At 45.0% G+C, this 13,774-nt stretch overlaps 1 protein-coding gene across 7 annotated transcripts in view; it reads left to right on the top strand.

Annotated features, from left to right (window-relative positions):
- The window catches only part of FHL1 (four and a half LIM domains 1), a 72,598-nt gene extending 60,338 nt beyond the window's left edge, over nt 1–12,260 (top strand). For 3 of the 7 annotated variants that reach the window (XM_036443394.2, XM_036443395.2, XM_036443392.2), the window contains 6 exons: nt 7,394–7,575; nt 7,985–8,159; nt 8,785–8,954; nt 9,395–9,581; nt 10,173–10,372; nt 10,757–12,260. In XM_036443394.2, the coding sequence (XP_036299287.1) occupies nt 7,420–7,575; nt 7,985–8,159; nt 8,785–8,954; nt 9,395–9,581; nt 10,173–10,372; nt 10,757–10,840 (972 nt within the window). In that variant the 5' untranslated portion in view covers nt 7,394–7,419 and the 3' untranslated portion in view covers nt 10,841–12,260. Of the gene's footprint in view, nt 1–1,780; nt 1,904–5,838; nt 5,963–7,391; nt 7,576–7,984; nt 8,160–8,784; nt 8,955–9,394; nt 9,582–10,172; nt 10,373–10,756 lie in introns of those variants that run through there. The other 4 variants (XM_036443396.2, XM_036443397.2, XM_036443398.2 and 1 more) reach the window with 4 other exon arrangements.
- The last annotated feature ends 1,514 nt before the right edge of the window (nt 12,261–13,774 follow it).

The following is a 13,774-nucleotide window of genomic DNA, read 5'->3' as shown; positions in this document are numbered from 1 at the left end:
GACATCGCAGAATAGAGGTCAAAGGACTAAAGGACAGGCAATCTCCTCAGAATGCCTTCTCTCTAGTCAGCCCGCTGTCTGTTTCTCCTCCAAAGCCAGGAATGTTGTTGCCGCTTTGTTGCCCTCTCCCTGAGTAACGGTTCCCTTTCTTAGAAACCAGGCACTTTGTCCTGTCTCCCAGTTTTCAGATTAAGGGACAAAGTAATTATCAGTGGCAATCTTTTAGAAAAATTGTTTTTGAAAACTTGGGATCACCTCTCAAAATTTAAACAACAGGAAGTTTAGAAAGATCTCCTTTGGTGTTTTAAAACAAATGTGCTACAGTATAACTTCCTACTTTAATGAATTAATATACAATGTTTTCCTTGTTCAGGAGTTCAAGAGCTATTTGTTTTTCCTCACTCCTCCCAGGATCCATTTTACAAACATGGTACCATATGCCTGAGATTATGGTAATCAGCCTGATTACACATTCTCTGGGTGTAGGCACACTATTCAGCCGTACCAGTTGTTCCAATGGATCTTGAATGCATGTTAACTGGTAGAGTAACTCCCCATTTTATTTACTAATTACGTGACAAAATAGGGACCTATTGTATTTAAAAAGTGACATAATGACAGCACACCCAACCCCAACTTTATTGTTGCTTAAATCTGGAGGCTATAACTGTGACTAAATTAGATAAGCTAATTGACATCTTTTAGATGGATTTTCAAATCAGGAACTATTGTTTTGTATTGTCTTAGGTCCTTAGGCCCATGAAACATAGGGAAAAGAAGTATTCACAGTAGGAAAATCCACATTGCCCTGAAATGGGCTTTGTGTGGACAAAACTGTATCAGAATCCATTTTTAGTGACCATCCCCATACTGAGAGGACATTTCAAGGACAAGAATTTATACTTTTGTTATTGAACACTTATAGTCTATAAAATTGTGTAGATTGGAATCCTATACCTTTTGTCCTTTCGAGTTGAGGAGCGGGGTGGGGTATGGGTGAGAGGGAAGTGATATCGTTTGCCATACTGTGCAGCCATTAATTCCCTTCACCAGCCACTGGCCAGTGGGTTACACAGTCCCAGCAGTCTATTTTCAGGGCAGGGGTGGAAAATGAAAAGATGAGGTGAGAGGGAATAATCAAACTGGATTGGCTTTAAATAACTGAGAAAATGGTACTCAGAAGATTTGGTTGAGGATGAAGCTGAATGTTGTGTACTTTCAATCACCACTAAATGACTGCCTACTACTTCAACTAGAGAAACTAAAAACACATGTTCTATTGCTGTCAGGTTGGAAGTCCTTTTTTCCTATAGGGAAGACAGAATGTGCTGCACATAATGTATACAGCATTAAGGAAAGCTTCGCCCTGGCTGGGTGGCTCAGTTGGTTGGAGTGTTGCCCCATGCACCAAAAGGTGGTGGGTTCAACTCCTGGTAGGGCACATACCCAAACTGCAGGTTTGATCCTGAGTTGGGCTGTGTGTGGGAAGCAACCGATCAAAGTTCCCCCCCCCCCAACATCCTCCTCTCTCTCATCAATTTTTTTAAAAATTGTTAACAAAATAGCACTAGAATAGAATTTGACCTCGTGGAAGTTCAGTGACATAATTTTTTGTGTAATAATCTCTTATCTAACCCTCCTGATACCAGATGTAATCTAAATTGTGTTACCAGTCTATCAGTGATCCAAGAGATTTATATGGGGTTTTTTTTCCTAAACGCAGTGTACAAATGAAGTTGTTAATAACATTGAATCATTCTGCACACATTCTGTTTTTAAGGGAAAAAACACTTTTTGATTTTCTATGAAATTCTATGAAAGACTACTTTTCAACCATGACTCATGAACTTCACCTCATTCCAGCTACTTAGGCATTTATTCCCAAATGTCTGACGACACCCCCCAGGTGCGTGAGCGTGTCTGTTAAACAAGGGTCTTATTCATCAGCTAGGCTCCGTTCCATTTGTTGAATGTTCTCAGGAAAGCAATATACCGTTTCTTTAGAAGCCAATATTTATACACAGAGTGACTAACATACTGGTATGTTGGACTTAGCAATTAACAGACCAGAAATAGCCTGAACTTTTTTTTTTTCCATTTGGGTTGCTGTTCACTGTTTACACTGTACATTATACCACTCGGGGAAAGTGCTTAGTTAGAAAAATGCTACCTAGTTATAATATTCACTTTTTCCTTAAATATTCTTATTTTGAGCCACTTAGGCAGAAGAGGAAATGAATATTAGTATGAAATACGTGAGAAAATACACAAAATGCAAGCAAGATTATTAAATAGAAATTTGTCAAATGAGATATTTATAGTAAAAAAAAAAAAAAAAAAGTTGTAATACCCTAACGGGTTGGCTCAGTGGATAGAGCACTGGCCTGCGGACTAAAGGGTCCTGGGGTGGTCTCGGTCAAGGGCATGTACCCTGGTTGCAGGCACATACCCAGTGGGAAGTGTGCAGGAGGCAGCTGATCAATGTTTCTCTCTCAGAGTTTCTGACTCTCCTTCTCCCTTCCTCTCTGTAAAAAATCAATGAAATATATTTTTTAAAGTTGCAATGTTATATTATTTTATATGTGCTTGATTAAATAAAAACCCAAAAAGTTTTATTGATATACTGAAGTTTATGTAGGCACCTCGTAGCATGTTGGATGTTGTTCAGGAATTTTCAGAAAGAGGACGCTTGTTTATTAAGTGAAAAATGATGTGGCTTTTGAAGCAGGCACAGCATGAAAGTCAGACTGCTACTGTGGAATAAATATCTAAAACTTGATTGTCCAGTTACATTTCCAACCGCATTCTAACCTACTAAGTCTATAAAGGACTGCCGGTTAGATGCCAACACCTAAGGGTCACAGGAACTGCCCCTGATTTTCCTAAACAGAAATATTTGTTATAAAATGCTTTTAATAAATAAGTTTTAAAAGCTTTTAATGGTGGTGATTTATCTCCGTCTGTCAGTCAGTAGGCATGTACTGTGTTACTTGTGTATACAAGGCCCTGAATCAGGTTCCTGGGGCTCTTAGTATATCGGCAAACTTTTCTGTGATAGAGAAATCTCATCACCATGTCCAGATAAGGGCCACATTGTGAGGTTAAAATTAGAGAGTTACTAGGGCAAACATGGCCTGGACAGAAACAGGCAGGAAGGGAAGCAGTGCTGTAGTTATATGTGTCCAAGTTTCATTTAATGATTGATGACATGCCCTTTTTCAGATAACTACACTAAGTCAAGGCAAACTTCTGGAAGTTTGGGGAGGTTAAAAGGCTTCGGATTTCATGTAAATTGGTAAAGACATAAAAATTGTTCCCTGGGAGATAAACACCTCAGTATATGTCATTAATTAAGATTGAAGAGCCCTGGCCGGTTTGGTGCAGTGGATAGAACATTGGCTTGTGGACTGAAGGGTTCCGGGTTCGATTCTGGCCAAGGGCACCTGCCTGAGTTGTGGGCTCGGTCCCCAGTAAGGGGGTGTGTGTGCAGGAGGCAGATGATCGGTGATTCTCTCTCATCATTGATGTTTCTCTCTATCCATTTCCCTTCCTCTCTGAAATCAATAAAGAAATGTGTTTTTTTTAAAGATTAAAAAGAGCACCAAAGAAAAAAGATCAATTCCATTGTTATTTTTCTCTATTCTCTTATTTACAACAAAAGGAAGGAAAGGGAGCTTTTCTCTCATCATGAAGTCAGCGCCTAACTATTAATATATCTCATTTCGATGGAGCCCACAAATCTGGGTATTTTCTTTCTTTCAGAAGCTGTCAGTGTTGTCATTTATAAGCTCATAGAGTTGTTTATCTCTTTGAAGATAAGCGGTAACAAAATATTTTGCTCTTGTACACATCATTCATATTTTATGCAAAGTTTTGACATGGTAGCTATCTCATCAGCAGGAATGTATTATTCCAGCTTCCTCCTAAGCACACTGTGTGACAGTTTGAAATAGTTTGAGACTAAATAACCATAAGGTTAGAAAAACACGAGGTAAGCTAATTCGGGTTGCCGAGTTCCACTTAATTGGATTTATTGCAAAAGAGTACTAAAGTTCACAAATTTGCCATCAACATTGTTAATTTGCTTTAAGTATTTTCAGTCTGTCACTTATTAGGCAATAAAGCCAACATTCCTAGAAATGCCCATTTTATCTTGACAAATAAGTGTTTCCACACATATGAGAGAGGCTTGCCCTGGCTGGTGTGGCTCAGTTGGTTGGACATCTTCCCGTGCACCAAAGGGTCATGGGTTCTATTTCTAGTCAGGGCACATACCCAGGTTGTGGGTTCGTTCCATCCCTGGTCAGGGCATGTACAGGAGGGAACTGATCGATGTTTCTCTAACACATCAATGTTTCTCTCTCACCCCCTCTCCCTTATTCTCTTTTTAGAATCAATGAAAAATATATCCTCAGGTGAGGATTTTTTTTAAAAAAACAAAAAACTTGACTCCACTGTGGAAATCATATCTAAAAGGGTCACCCTGGATTTTTCACATTGCATAAAGAAAAAAAATAATGCCTAAAATTAGTATCCCAAAGCATCATTAACTTGGGGATTCATACAATTTGCCCTTTGCTTGGGTTAAGACCCTAAACTATAAGAATGATAGCGTGGTGAGCAACTTCATTGAATGTGACTCCACATTCACACTGATACTTCCATGTTCATTGGGAAACCATGGATTATTTCATCATCTTGACGCCTAGAAGAGAGTGAGATTAAAATGAGTAATGTTCAAAGTTTTATTATGTAAATAGTAGAGACTTTGGTAAGGGAGGAGGAATTTTCAAATATGGCCCAAGACAATAGTCTGAAGGGCTAAACCAGCTGAGATAACTAGCCAGTGTAGCCTAATCTTATAGGTTTCTGATTCCCTGCCAAATGGCATTTAGGATCCACTGATAATTTAATTTCCTGGCATTTACTGTTACTGGAGATTTATTTGGGTTTTGTACTTGGCTCTTAACAAGAAAGTAAATTGTTGAGTGCACAATTTCAACATGGAAAGGCCAGTAAGATAAAGATTTTATGTGATATGTGAAGGACCAGCAAGAATGAAATAGGAGATTCCAAAACCGGTTTGGTTCAATGGATAGAGAGCATTGGCCTGCAGACTTGGAGGTCCCGGGTTCGATTCCAGTCAAAGGCATGTACCTTGGTTGTGGGCACATCTCCAGTGGGGTGTGTGCAGGAGGCAGCTGATCGATGTTCCTCTCTCATCGATGTTTCTAACTTTCTATCCTTCTCCCTTCCTCTTTGTAAAAAATCAATGAAACATTAAAAAAAAAAAGAAGAAGAAGAAGAAGAATGAAATAGGAGAGTGATTTTCAACATTCTATCACTGTGACAGGCACATTTTTCTATATGTGGAGGTTAAAGGCAGTTTCAAAGCTGCCTTATGTAAACTGCATAGTTCAAGGAGATGGACCCTGGTTTCACCATGTCTCTACTTTTCATTTCTAATTCAGTTGTGTAATGGAACATCCTGCTTTCCTTTTGGGGGGAAAGTACTAGTGAGAACCATTCTCTGAGCTTGATAAATCTCTGCTGTGATACAGCTGTCTCAACCAATTATCTTTGCCCAAGAATGTTACTTAACTTGCTTCAGTCATCGGCTCTGTGGAGATGAGGGGTCTGTCTGTCTGCCAGCACAAGCTGGATCTGGGCTGGCTCAGAACATGATGCTTGTCAGTGGTCCGATTCCCTCTTTCTCTGGGCTGGCTTCAGAAACTGACCCAATTCTGAGTGACAGTTCACCAGCCTTCACCGAGGCAGGGTCTGAGACACAGGGTGTGGTTTCCTTAGCTCACACTCTGCTATTTGGTTGCCTATGGCAACAAGATCCAAACAAATTGGACATGTGTTTGTATAAAAAAAAAAAAAAAAAAAAAAAAAAAAAAGGCTGGGAATGGGACCCAAAGAGGGAGTTCGGGGCTGTTGAGTTAGTGGAAGAGCTGTGGTGAGTATCGGGCAACTGCTCATTGCTTTTCCCTCATTCTTTCTTTCTAAATTATGCCGGGGATATCCGCTAGCATAATAACCATGTTTGTGGGTAGTTGAACAAAATAGTATCCATTCTTGTGTTTCCTGAGCAAATTAAGTACTTGCTGTTTGTCTGTGTAAATTTCTTGTTCAGGGAGAGACAGACTAGTTAATATATGTTTAAGAAGCTGGGAGCTTGTAGATACTCACATTTGCTACCTTTTTTGGTGACAGGATTAACAGGGTGCCTTAGTAATATTTGTCATTGCAAGTGGGTGATCTACAGTCAGGGGTGGGTGGGGGTCAGTCAGGATGGTCTGAGGGGACTTGTTCATGTTAAGGCAGTGGAAGAAGTTCTTGGAATAATCAGCTTAACAGTTTTTATAAGTTAATCCTTCTCCCCACCCAGATTTTACTTTAAAATTGCAATTTTGCAAACAGCCAATGTCCTAAATAGTATCTCTTCATTGACTATAACTATCCTCTCACTTACTTGAAGAAAGGGGGATGTAATTTTGGCATGTCCCAAACTGCACATCACTATGACAAGTAATTCACAGTCGCAAAATTTGCCAGTACCAGCTGAGAGTGCCACTTTAATAAATTCTCTCTTGCTTGATTGCCCAGGTCTCGAAAGTCAGTCAGTTTACCTTGGACAAAACTCCGTAGGCTGTAAAGGAGTTCTGCCAGATTTAAAGTTAATGCAGATATTTTAAGCAAATTAATGATTGCTTGGGTGCCCAGCATTGTCTAGAGGCAGCAACAAGTCCTTGTTCAGATGAATTGAATTTTAGAGTTAGGAGGACAGTGAGGCTTCCTGAGGATGCTATTCTACCACCCCACCGAGGAGTTATGGAGGGGGAACTGGGAGCTGGCAGGGAGGTTTCTGGCTTACTGTCTTGAACGGAGCTCATGGAGAATGAGCCTGTGAAGCAGAGGGTCTGGAAGCCGGCTGAGCCAGCCTGCCTGTGACTGGGCTGAGTATCTCTTCCCACTCCCACCCCACCCTGCAGCTGCTGCATGCAGACTGTGCCTAAAGCCGTGTGTCCATTTGTGTAAAACAATTTCGTCTCTCTTGGCTGCTCCGTCACACTCCTGCGTTCCTTCACATCACTGCTCAGAGCCACCGCGCTGCCCAGAGCTCGGATCCACTTGTCCCTCTCAGTGTCCTGTGAAGCAGCACAGCGGGATATCCCGGTGGGGGTTTCTCCCAAGCCCCCAGGGACTTCCATGACCTTTGGCCTTCTGGCCTGGGGCCTCTTTTCTTCCTAGGAGTCTCAGTGAAGTTTCTCTGGCTTTGGTCCCTGCAGGCCCCATGTGGCCTTGCACAGCTGTCCCCCTGAAGCCTCTGTGGCACAGCACACTGGTCTTCCCATTGGTCATTTGTTCTTTCTGTTTGCCCCCGTAGGTCCCTCCAGGTACAAGGTGGGCACCATGGCTGAGAAGTTTGATTGCCACTACTGCAGGGACCCCCTGCAGGGAAAGAAGTACGTGGAGAAGGATGGCCACCACTGCTGCCTGAAGTGCTTTGACAAGTTCTGCGCCAACACCTGTGTGGAATGCCGCAAGCCCATCGGTGCGGACTCCAAGGTAACATTGGGACAAAAGCTACCCTGTCCCAAGTCCTCCTCATCATTGCAGCTGCCCATGTGGAAGGCGGAACAGGCAGTGGCACAGAGACCGGGAGGCCCTGGCCCAGGAGCCAGCCACCCTTGCTTCTAGAGCTTATTGCCTTGACAGTGTCCTGAGCTCTCTGTGTGGGACTTGGGGCGGCTGGTGCCAAGGCCCACGCCAGCTCTGTTGGTTGTACTTTCTCTTGTTTCAGGAACTGTGAGTCTTCCATCCTCACCTCAGTGTCCTTCATGCTTCTCCTTTAGAACATTCACGACAGGGCATCCCCAGGTGTAAGGGGTGGTATCATCTCAGGAGTAGGCCCCTGCCCCCCTCTTAACACCCTTGTGTCACTCACAGAAGTCCACCCCTTCTGCTTGGTTTCTAGGAGGTGCACTATAAGAACCGCTACTGGCACGACACCTGCTTCCGCTGTGCCAAGTGCATGCACCCCTTGGCCAATGAGACCTTTATGTCCAAGGACAACAAGATCCTGTGCAACAAGTGCACCACCCGGGAGGACTCCCCCAAGTGCAAGGGCTGCTTCAAGCCAATTGTGGCAGGTACTGCCTATACTCATTCCCGGGGGGTCCAGGGGGGAGGCCTGTGGGCAGAGATGATGCGGGGTTGCTTGGGAGGATGGGGCTAACGCTGCTGGGAGAGCTGCTTTTAGCTTTTAGCATATATATGCACGCATATATATGTATATGTATACATGCGTACACATATATGCTCGCACACACGCACACATTCGGAAACTAAAGACCACTGGAGAGGCCTGTCTGTGGCAAGAGAAGGAAGTGAAAAGTATGTAGCACTTTCTCATTTGGGTAGAGTAAGTGACGGAAGCATGCTTTTTTCCTTAGGGTGTAACTCTGGGTCAGATAGTCCCTTAGAGACTCTCTTAGTCCACAGAGGGTGTGGGAGTGGGGTCTTGGGTGTCTATTCCTCAAACACTACAGCTGGGGTCCCCTCCCCGACAGATCTGGGTTGGCACACCGGCAAGTAGGCCATTGTTGAGAACCTCCTTCCCCCCCCCCCATGGGTAGGTTTGTCAGAAGCGTGAGGCCAGTAACTGCAGGGCCTGCATTCCCTCATCTCTGGAGGGCCCAAGGTTGGAGCTGAGCGGATGCAGCCCCCTGCAGAGCACTATCAGTGGGGCTATCCAATTGCTTCCTCCCCCTACAGGCGATCAGAACGTGGAGTACAAGGGGACCGTCTGGCACAAAGACTGCTTCACCTGCAGCCACTGCAAGCAAGTCATCGGCTCTGGAAGCTTCTTCCCCAAAGGGGAGGACTTCTACTGCGTGACTTGCCACGAGTCCAAATTCGCCAAGCATTGCGTGAAGTGCAACAAGGTAGGTTATCAAGGGAGGTCTGAGTGGACTATTGTTTCTAGAAGCGTTGGACAGTTGGCGGAGCACTTGCACACACACTATCCCATTCCATCCCCACGACAGCCCTGTGACGTGGGAATTATTATGCTCATTTTACAGATGAGGAGACTGGGGGTAGAAAACAGTACCGGGCCAACTCGGGCTGTCTGAAAGGCACTCACCCTGGAGGCACAGGCAGCCCGGGCTCTAGAGGCCTGCCTCCACCACCTCGTTCGCCTTCTCTGAGCCTCAGTATCTTCACCTGTAACTTGGGGATAATAATAGCACCTGCCTCCCATGGCCGTTCTGGTGATTAAATGAGATACTGTAGACCAAAGCGCCCAGCACAGTGCCTGGTACATAGTAGGCATTCAGCAAAAGGGTTGTTGAATCTGAATTCGGTGCTACACTCCCTGGTCTAGGCCATCACATCTGGAGGAATCACTTACCAGGATCAGCCCTGGCATGCCGAGTGCTTTGTGTGTGTTACCTGCTCTAAGAAGCTGGCTGGGCAGCGTTTCACCGCTGTGGAGGACCAGTATTACTGCGTGGATTGCTACAAGAACTTTGTGGCCAAGAAGTGTGCTGGATGCAAGAACCCCATCACTGGTAGGCTAAAGAGTCCTTGCTAAGTCGGCCAGGCTAGGTTTTGCGCATGGTAAACCAACTCTCACTTTTCCTACTTCGGTTTCATCCGTAAAGGCCCCAAAGAATGCCCCCTCCCCCTTGCCATTGCGGTCCTGAAGGCCCCCCAAATAGCTTTGAATTCTCCCCCAGGCCAGATTAGCCTTTGCAATACAGAACACTTCCTGACTGCTGCTGACTAACAGATGCTGTGGCTGCGGAGTTCACGAGCCTGAGACCCACACATGGGCAGGCCATGGGCAGGCACTGCGCACGCGTGTGGGATTCTGGGGGTGGGGGTGGGGCCGGGAGGGGAGGGGAGGAAAGGGTGGTGGGGGTGGGGTAGAGGCTAGGGGAAGGGGAGGGAGGCTGTAGAGGGATAGGCCGGGATCATAACACCCCATAGCTGAAGACTAGCTCAGAGGTGCCTGCAGGCAGCTTTGTTGCCACCCGAGCTAATCATTTCATTCCTCATCTCGCGATCCACGTGCCCTGGGCCCTTTCCCCGCCTCCACCGTTCCCATCTCCCCGGGGAGCCTTGAAATGTACATTTGAGAAGACTTTTGCCATCCTCAGGGAAAAGGACTGTGTCAAGAGTGAGCCACCCAGTCTCTAAAGCTAGGAAGCCCCCAGTGTGCCACGGGAAACGCTTGCCTCTCACCCTGTTTCCCAGCGCCAACCTCCGGGGCAGGCATCCGGGTGGAGAGAGGACTTGTCCCTCGTGGGTGGTGGTTCTTTATAGAAAAAATCGAAGCTTAGCAGCTCCTCGAGGCCCGGTAAGTGCATACCCCACGAACAGCCCAAGTTTGCCTCCTGGTGGCCACTTTGATGCCATGGCCCTGACCTAAATCAAAGAAACTGGTTATGCTGGGAGGTCGGTGCAAGTGTTACAGGGCGATTGCAGTGGCATGGGATTGTGGGTTCTTTAAATCACAGAAGCCTTTGGCTGAGCTCTGGCATCTTCTGAGGTCCCTGAGAGCTGTAGCGGGGTCACGGCAGCATGGCCTAGGGGACAGATCACGGTGGAGAGGGGTGGCCTGGGAGCTGGGCAGATCAGATCCTGCCCTGCGTACTTATTAGCTGTAAACAGGCAAGGCAGCCGTGTATCTCTCTTGTGTTCACACAGTTTTCTCTTTTGTTCTCTTTTGTGTTTTCCACAGGGTTTGGTAAAGGCTCCAGTGTGGTGGCCTATGAAGGACAATCCTGGCACGACTACTGCTTCCACTGCAAAAAATGCTCCGTGAATCTGGCCAACAAGCGTTTTGTTTTCCATCAGGAGCATGTGTATTGCCCCGACTGTGCCAAAAAGCTGTAAAGTGACAGGGGCTCCTGTCCTGTAAAATGGAATTGTTATTTGTGTCCTCACCCTCTGCCCTTATTCCATCCATAGGGAAAGAGCGGCCTTTCACCTCTTCAAAGTTGTTCCTGTCTTTTCTCCCATTTTACAGTATTACTCAAATAAGGGCACAGTGATCATTCTAGAATTTATTAGCAAAACCAACTCCACAGCAAAGTTAATTTTGCAATGGCTGCATTAAGAAGTGAACACTTAGATCGACTCTTCTGCATGTTTATCATAGAGCAGAAAAGCGCTAACCATTTACCTGCTTAGTGATGTAAGCAACAAGCCTAAGAAATAAAGCCCCCACTGAGATGCCCTTCGTGACTCAGCTGGGAACCACCGTGTCATCACGTGACACACGAGAGTTGTAGCAGCTGCTTCAACTCGATGCTCACCCTGTGTTCTGTGAGCAGAAAGAGAATTTACCGAAATGCATGGTTTAACTTCCTCATCAAAACCTCCCTTCTGTTCTTTTGTGCTTTTGATCAACTAATATGAGTTTCTAGAAAATTAACATTTGAACTTAGCTGTGATTCCAGATTGACCTTTCCCCCGTACTAACATTTGAGTTCCCCGTGTGCCGTGTTTTCTGAACGTTCCTCCTTTCAAGCATGGAACAAGCAGGTGATGTGCAAAGTGTAGGCAGATATGAGAGAACGAACCTGTTTCAGAGGAACATCGTCACAGTGAATAGTTCTGGAAGCTTGACAAAACTAACCCAGTTGTCGGGTGTGTGTTTTTTTTTAATTAATAATATTTTGGTTTAAATAGCAACATAGTTTATGGGTTTGGAGACTTGCATGAAAATATGTTAGCCCCTCAAATGTTCCTGCAGTTTGAAATCATCCTATAGGAGTAAACATAAATATCTAGAGGGGTAGCTGAGCAGGCATCAGGACTGTCATTGACATGGACGCGACATTTGCAAACAGTGGCAAGTTGAATCCCATGTAACATAGTAGTTGTTGCTTTTTTGTTGATTTGTTAAAGAGGCTCACCAATGTCTCTTGTGATTCTTAGGACTGTTCCTCAAGAGCTTAGCTCAGTTTCTGGGGGAGTGGGGAGGTCACTGTCCTCACAGGCAGATTTCCATGTAGTGCTTGCCTGAGATGCCGGATCACCTGCTTATGTATTCTATCTAATTGTTATATTACATAATAGAATGAGATGATATCAAAGTGAACATGTAATGACAATACATATTAACATTCTTGTAGCTATGGATAGAGAAGCTGATGCCTCGTTTCTACATTTTGTCATTAGCGAATATCATCTAACGTTTCAGTGTATCCTTAACAGAAATAAAAGTAGCATATAAATAACTTGCCTCTTGTCATTTTATTCTACCCAGTGTAATTGCTATAAGGTGTCACTACTGATCCTAAAACCTAAATGACTTTTTTTCTTCCTTCAAGGACATACTCAGTTCCATGCAATTGCATGGAACACAGAAATTATAAACAAGACAAAACAGACCTGTAATAGGGCTTGGATCCAATGAAAAACAACAAAAACCCATCCTGACCCAAAATAGCACTTCCCAGATGTTGCCATTCCTTAAAAGGGGCAAATTGATCATCTTGGGCCAGAGGAGCGGGTAGGAAGGGCACTGTGGCTGAAAGGTATCAATTGAGAAATCATCACAATCTGTTTTTGTTGGCTACCCTTACCTTGCACCTCCTGGAACCCTGGGCCCCTGTTGAACACCGCTATGTCCTCAACCACTGAGCTCCAACATTGGGCCTCCACTGTTGGGCCTCCCTCCTTGGGGACAGTGCTTATTTGGAAGGCTGCACATTTGGGCCCATGGACTTCATTCAGTGAGGGGCATGGGGTGGGCAGAGGTTGCAGCTTCTAGATCATTGCTACACATCTCTAGGGCTCATGTTCTTGAGCTATTCAACCCATACATGGTCATTACAGGACAGCACTGAAGGTCCAGTGAGACGTGTGCCTTCTGCATGCTCCCACATGACAGAAGGGTCACCAGAACATAAGGGCACTTAGTCAAACCACATTTCAGCTAAAGGCAGAGTTGGGAGGAGAGGGCAGTAGTTGATGAACCTTAGGCCCAGGGCAATACAAGCAAAGGGCAGAACCCCCTGGGTTCTAATATTTACTGTCTTATAAGAGAATCAGAACTTCTCATCAAGAAACTGAACACATGCCAAAACCAGTTTAGCTCAGTGGATAAAGCGTCGCCCTACGGACTGAAAGGTCCCAGGTTCAATTCCAGTCAAGGGCATGTACCTTGGTTGCTGGCACATCCCCAGTAGGGGGTGTGCAAGAGGCAGCTGATCAATGATTCTCTCTCATCGATGTTTCTAACTATCCCTCGCTCTTCCTCTCTGTAAAATTCAATAAAATATATTTTCTTAAAGAGAAACTGAACATTTATATGAATAGGGAACATCCCCTTGTGTTTCCCTGGGAAAATGAGCAGCCTTTAAAACAATGAAGAGTCTATCTGGTCATATGGGGTCCCAAACAAGTGGGTGGGGTGGAAAATTCAGATGGCACCCGTCTGCTTCCTGAAACCTGGGCAAAGGATGGAGCCCTGAGAAGACAACCTCCCAATTCACTCAAGAAGTGAACTTGTATGCTTTTCTCCATTGGAAGAGACCATGACACATCTCTAATGCTCTCCCCCTCTGCCTGCTCCACTTCAGCAAAGCCTGGACCTTTACAGCATCTAGATTCACCTGTCCTCCAATGATGCCTTCTTAGTCCTACATATTCTCACTGAGTTCATGCTTTGCCTTTCAATCCACTCATTGCTCCAGCTTATTCTCTCAGCCCCTCCTGGCCCTTCCTCTGGATCTGCCTTAGATTTTAT

The sequence above is a fragment of the Pipistrellus kuhlii genome, unplaced genomic scaffold (assembly GCF_014108245.1).
Source record: "Pipistrellus kuhlii isolate mPipKuh1 unplaced genomic scaffold, mPipKuh1.p scaffold_m20_p_19, whole genome shotgun sequence".
Classification (NCBI taxonomy): Eukaryota; Metazoa; Chordata; class Mammalia; order Chiroptera; family Vespertilionidae; genus Pipistrellus; species Pipistrellus kuhlii.
This window is presented reverse-complemented; position numbering and strand designations above follow the sequence as displayed.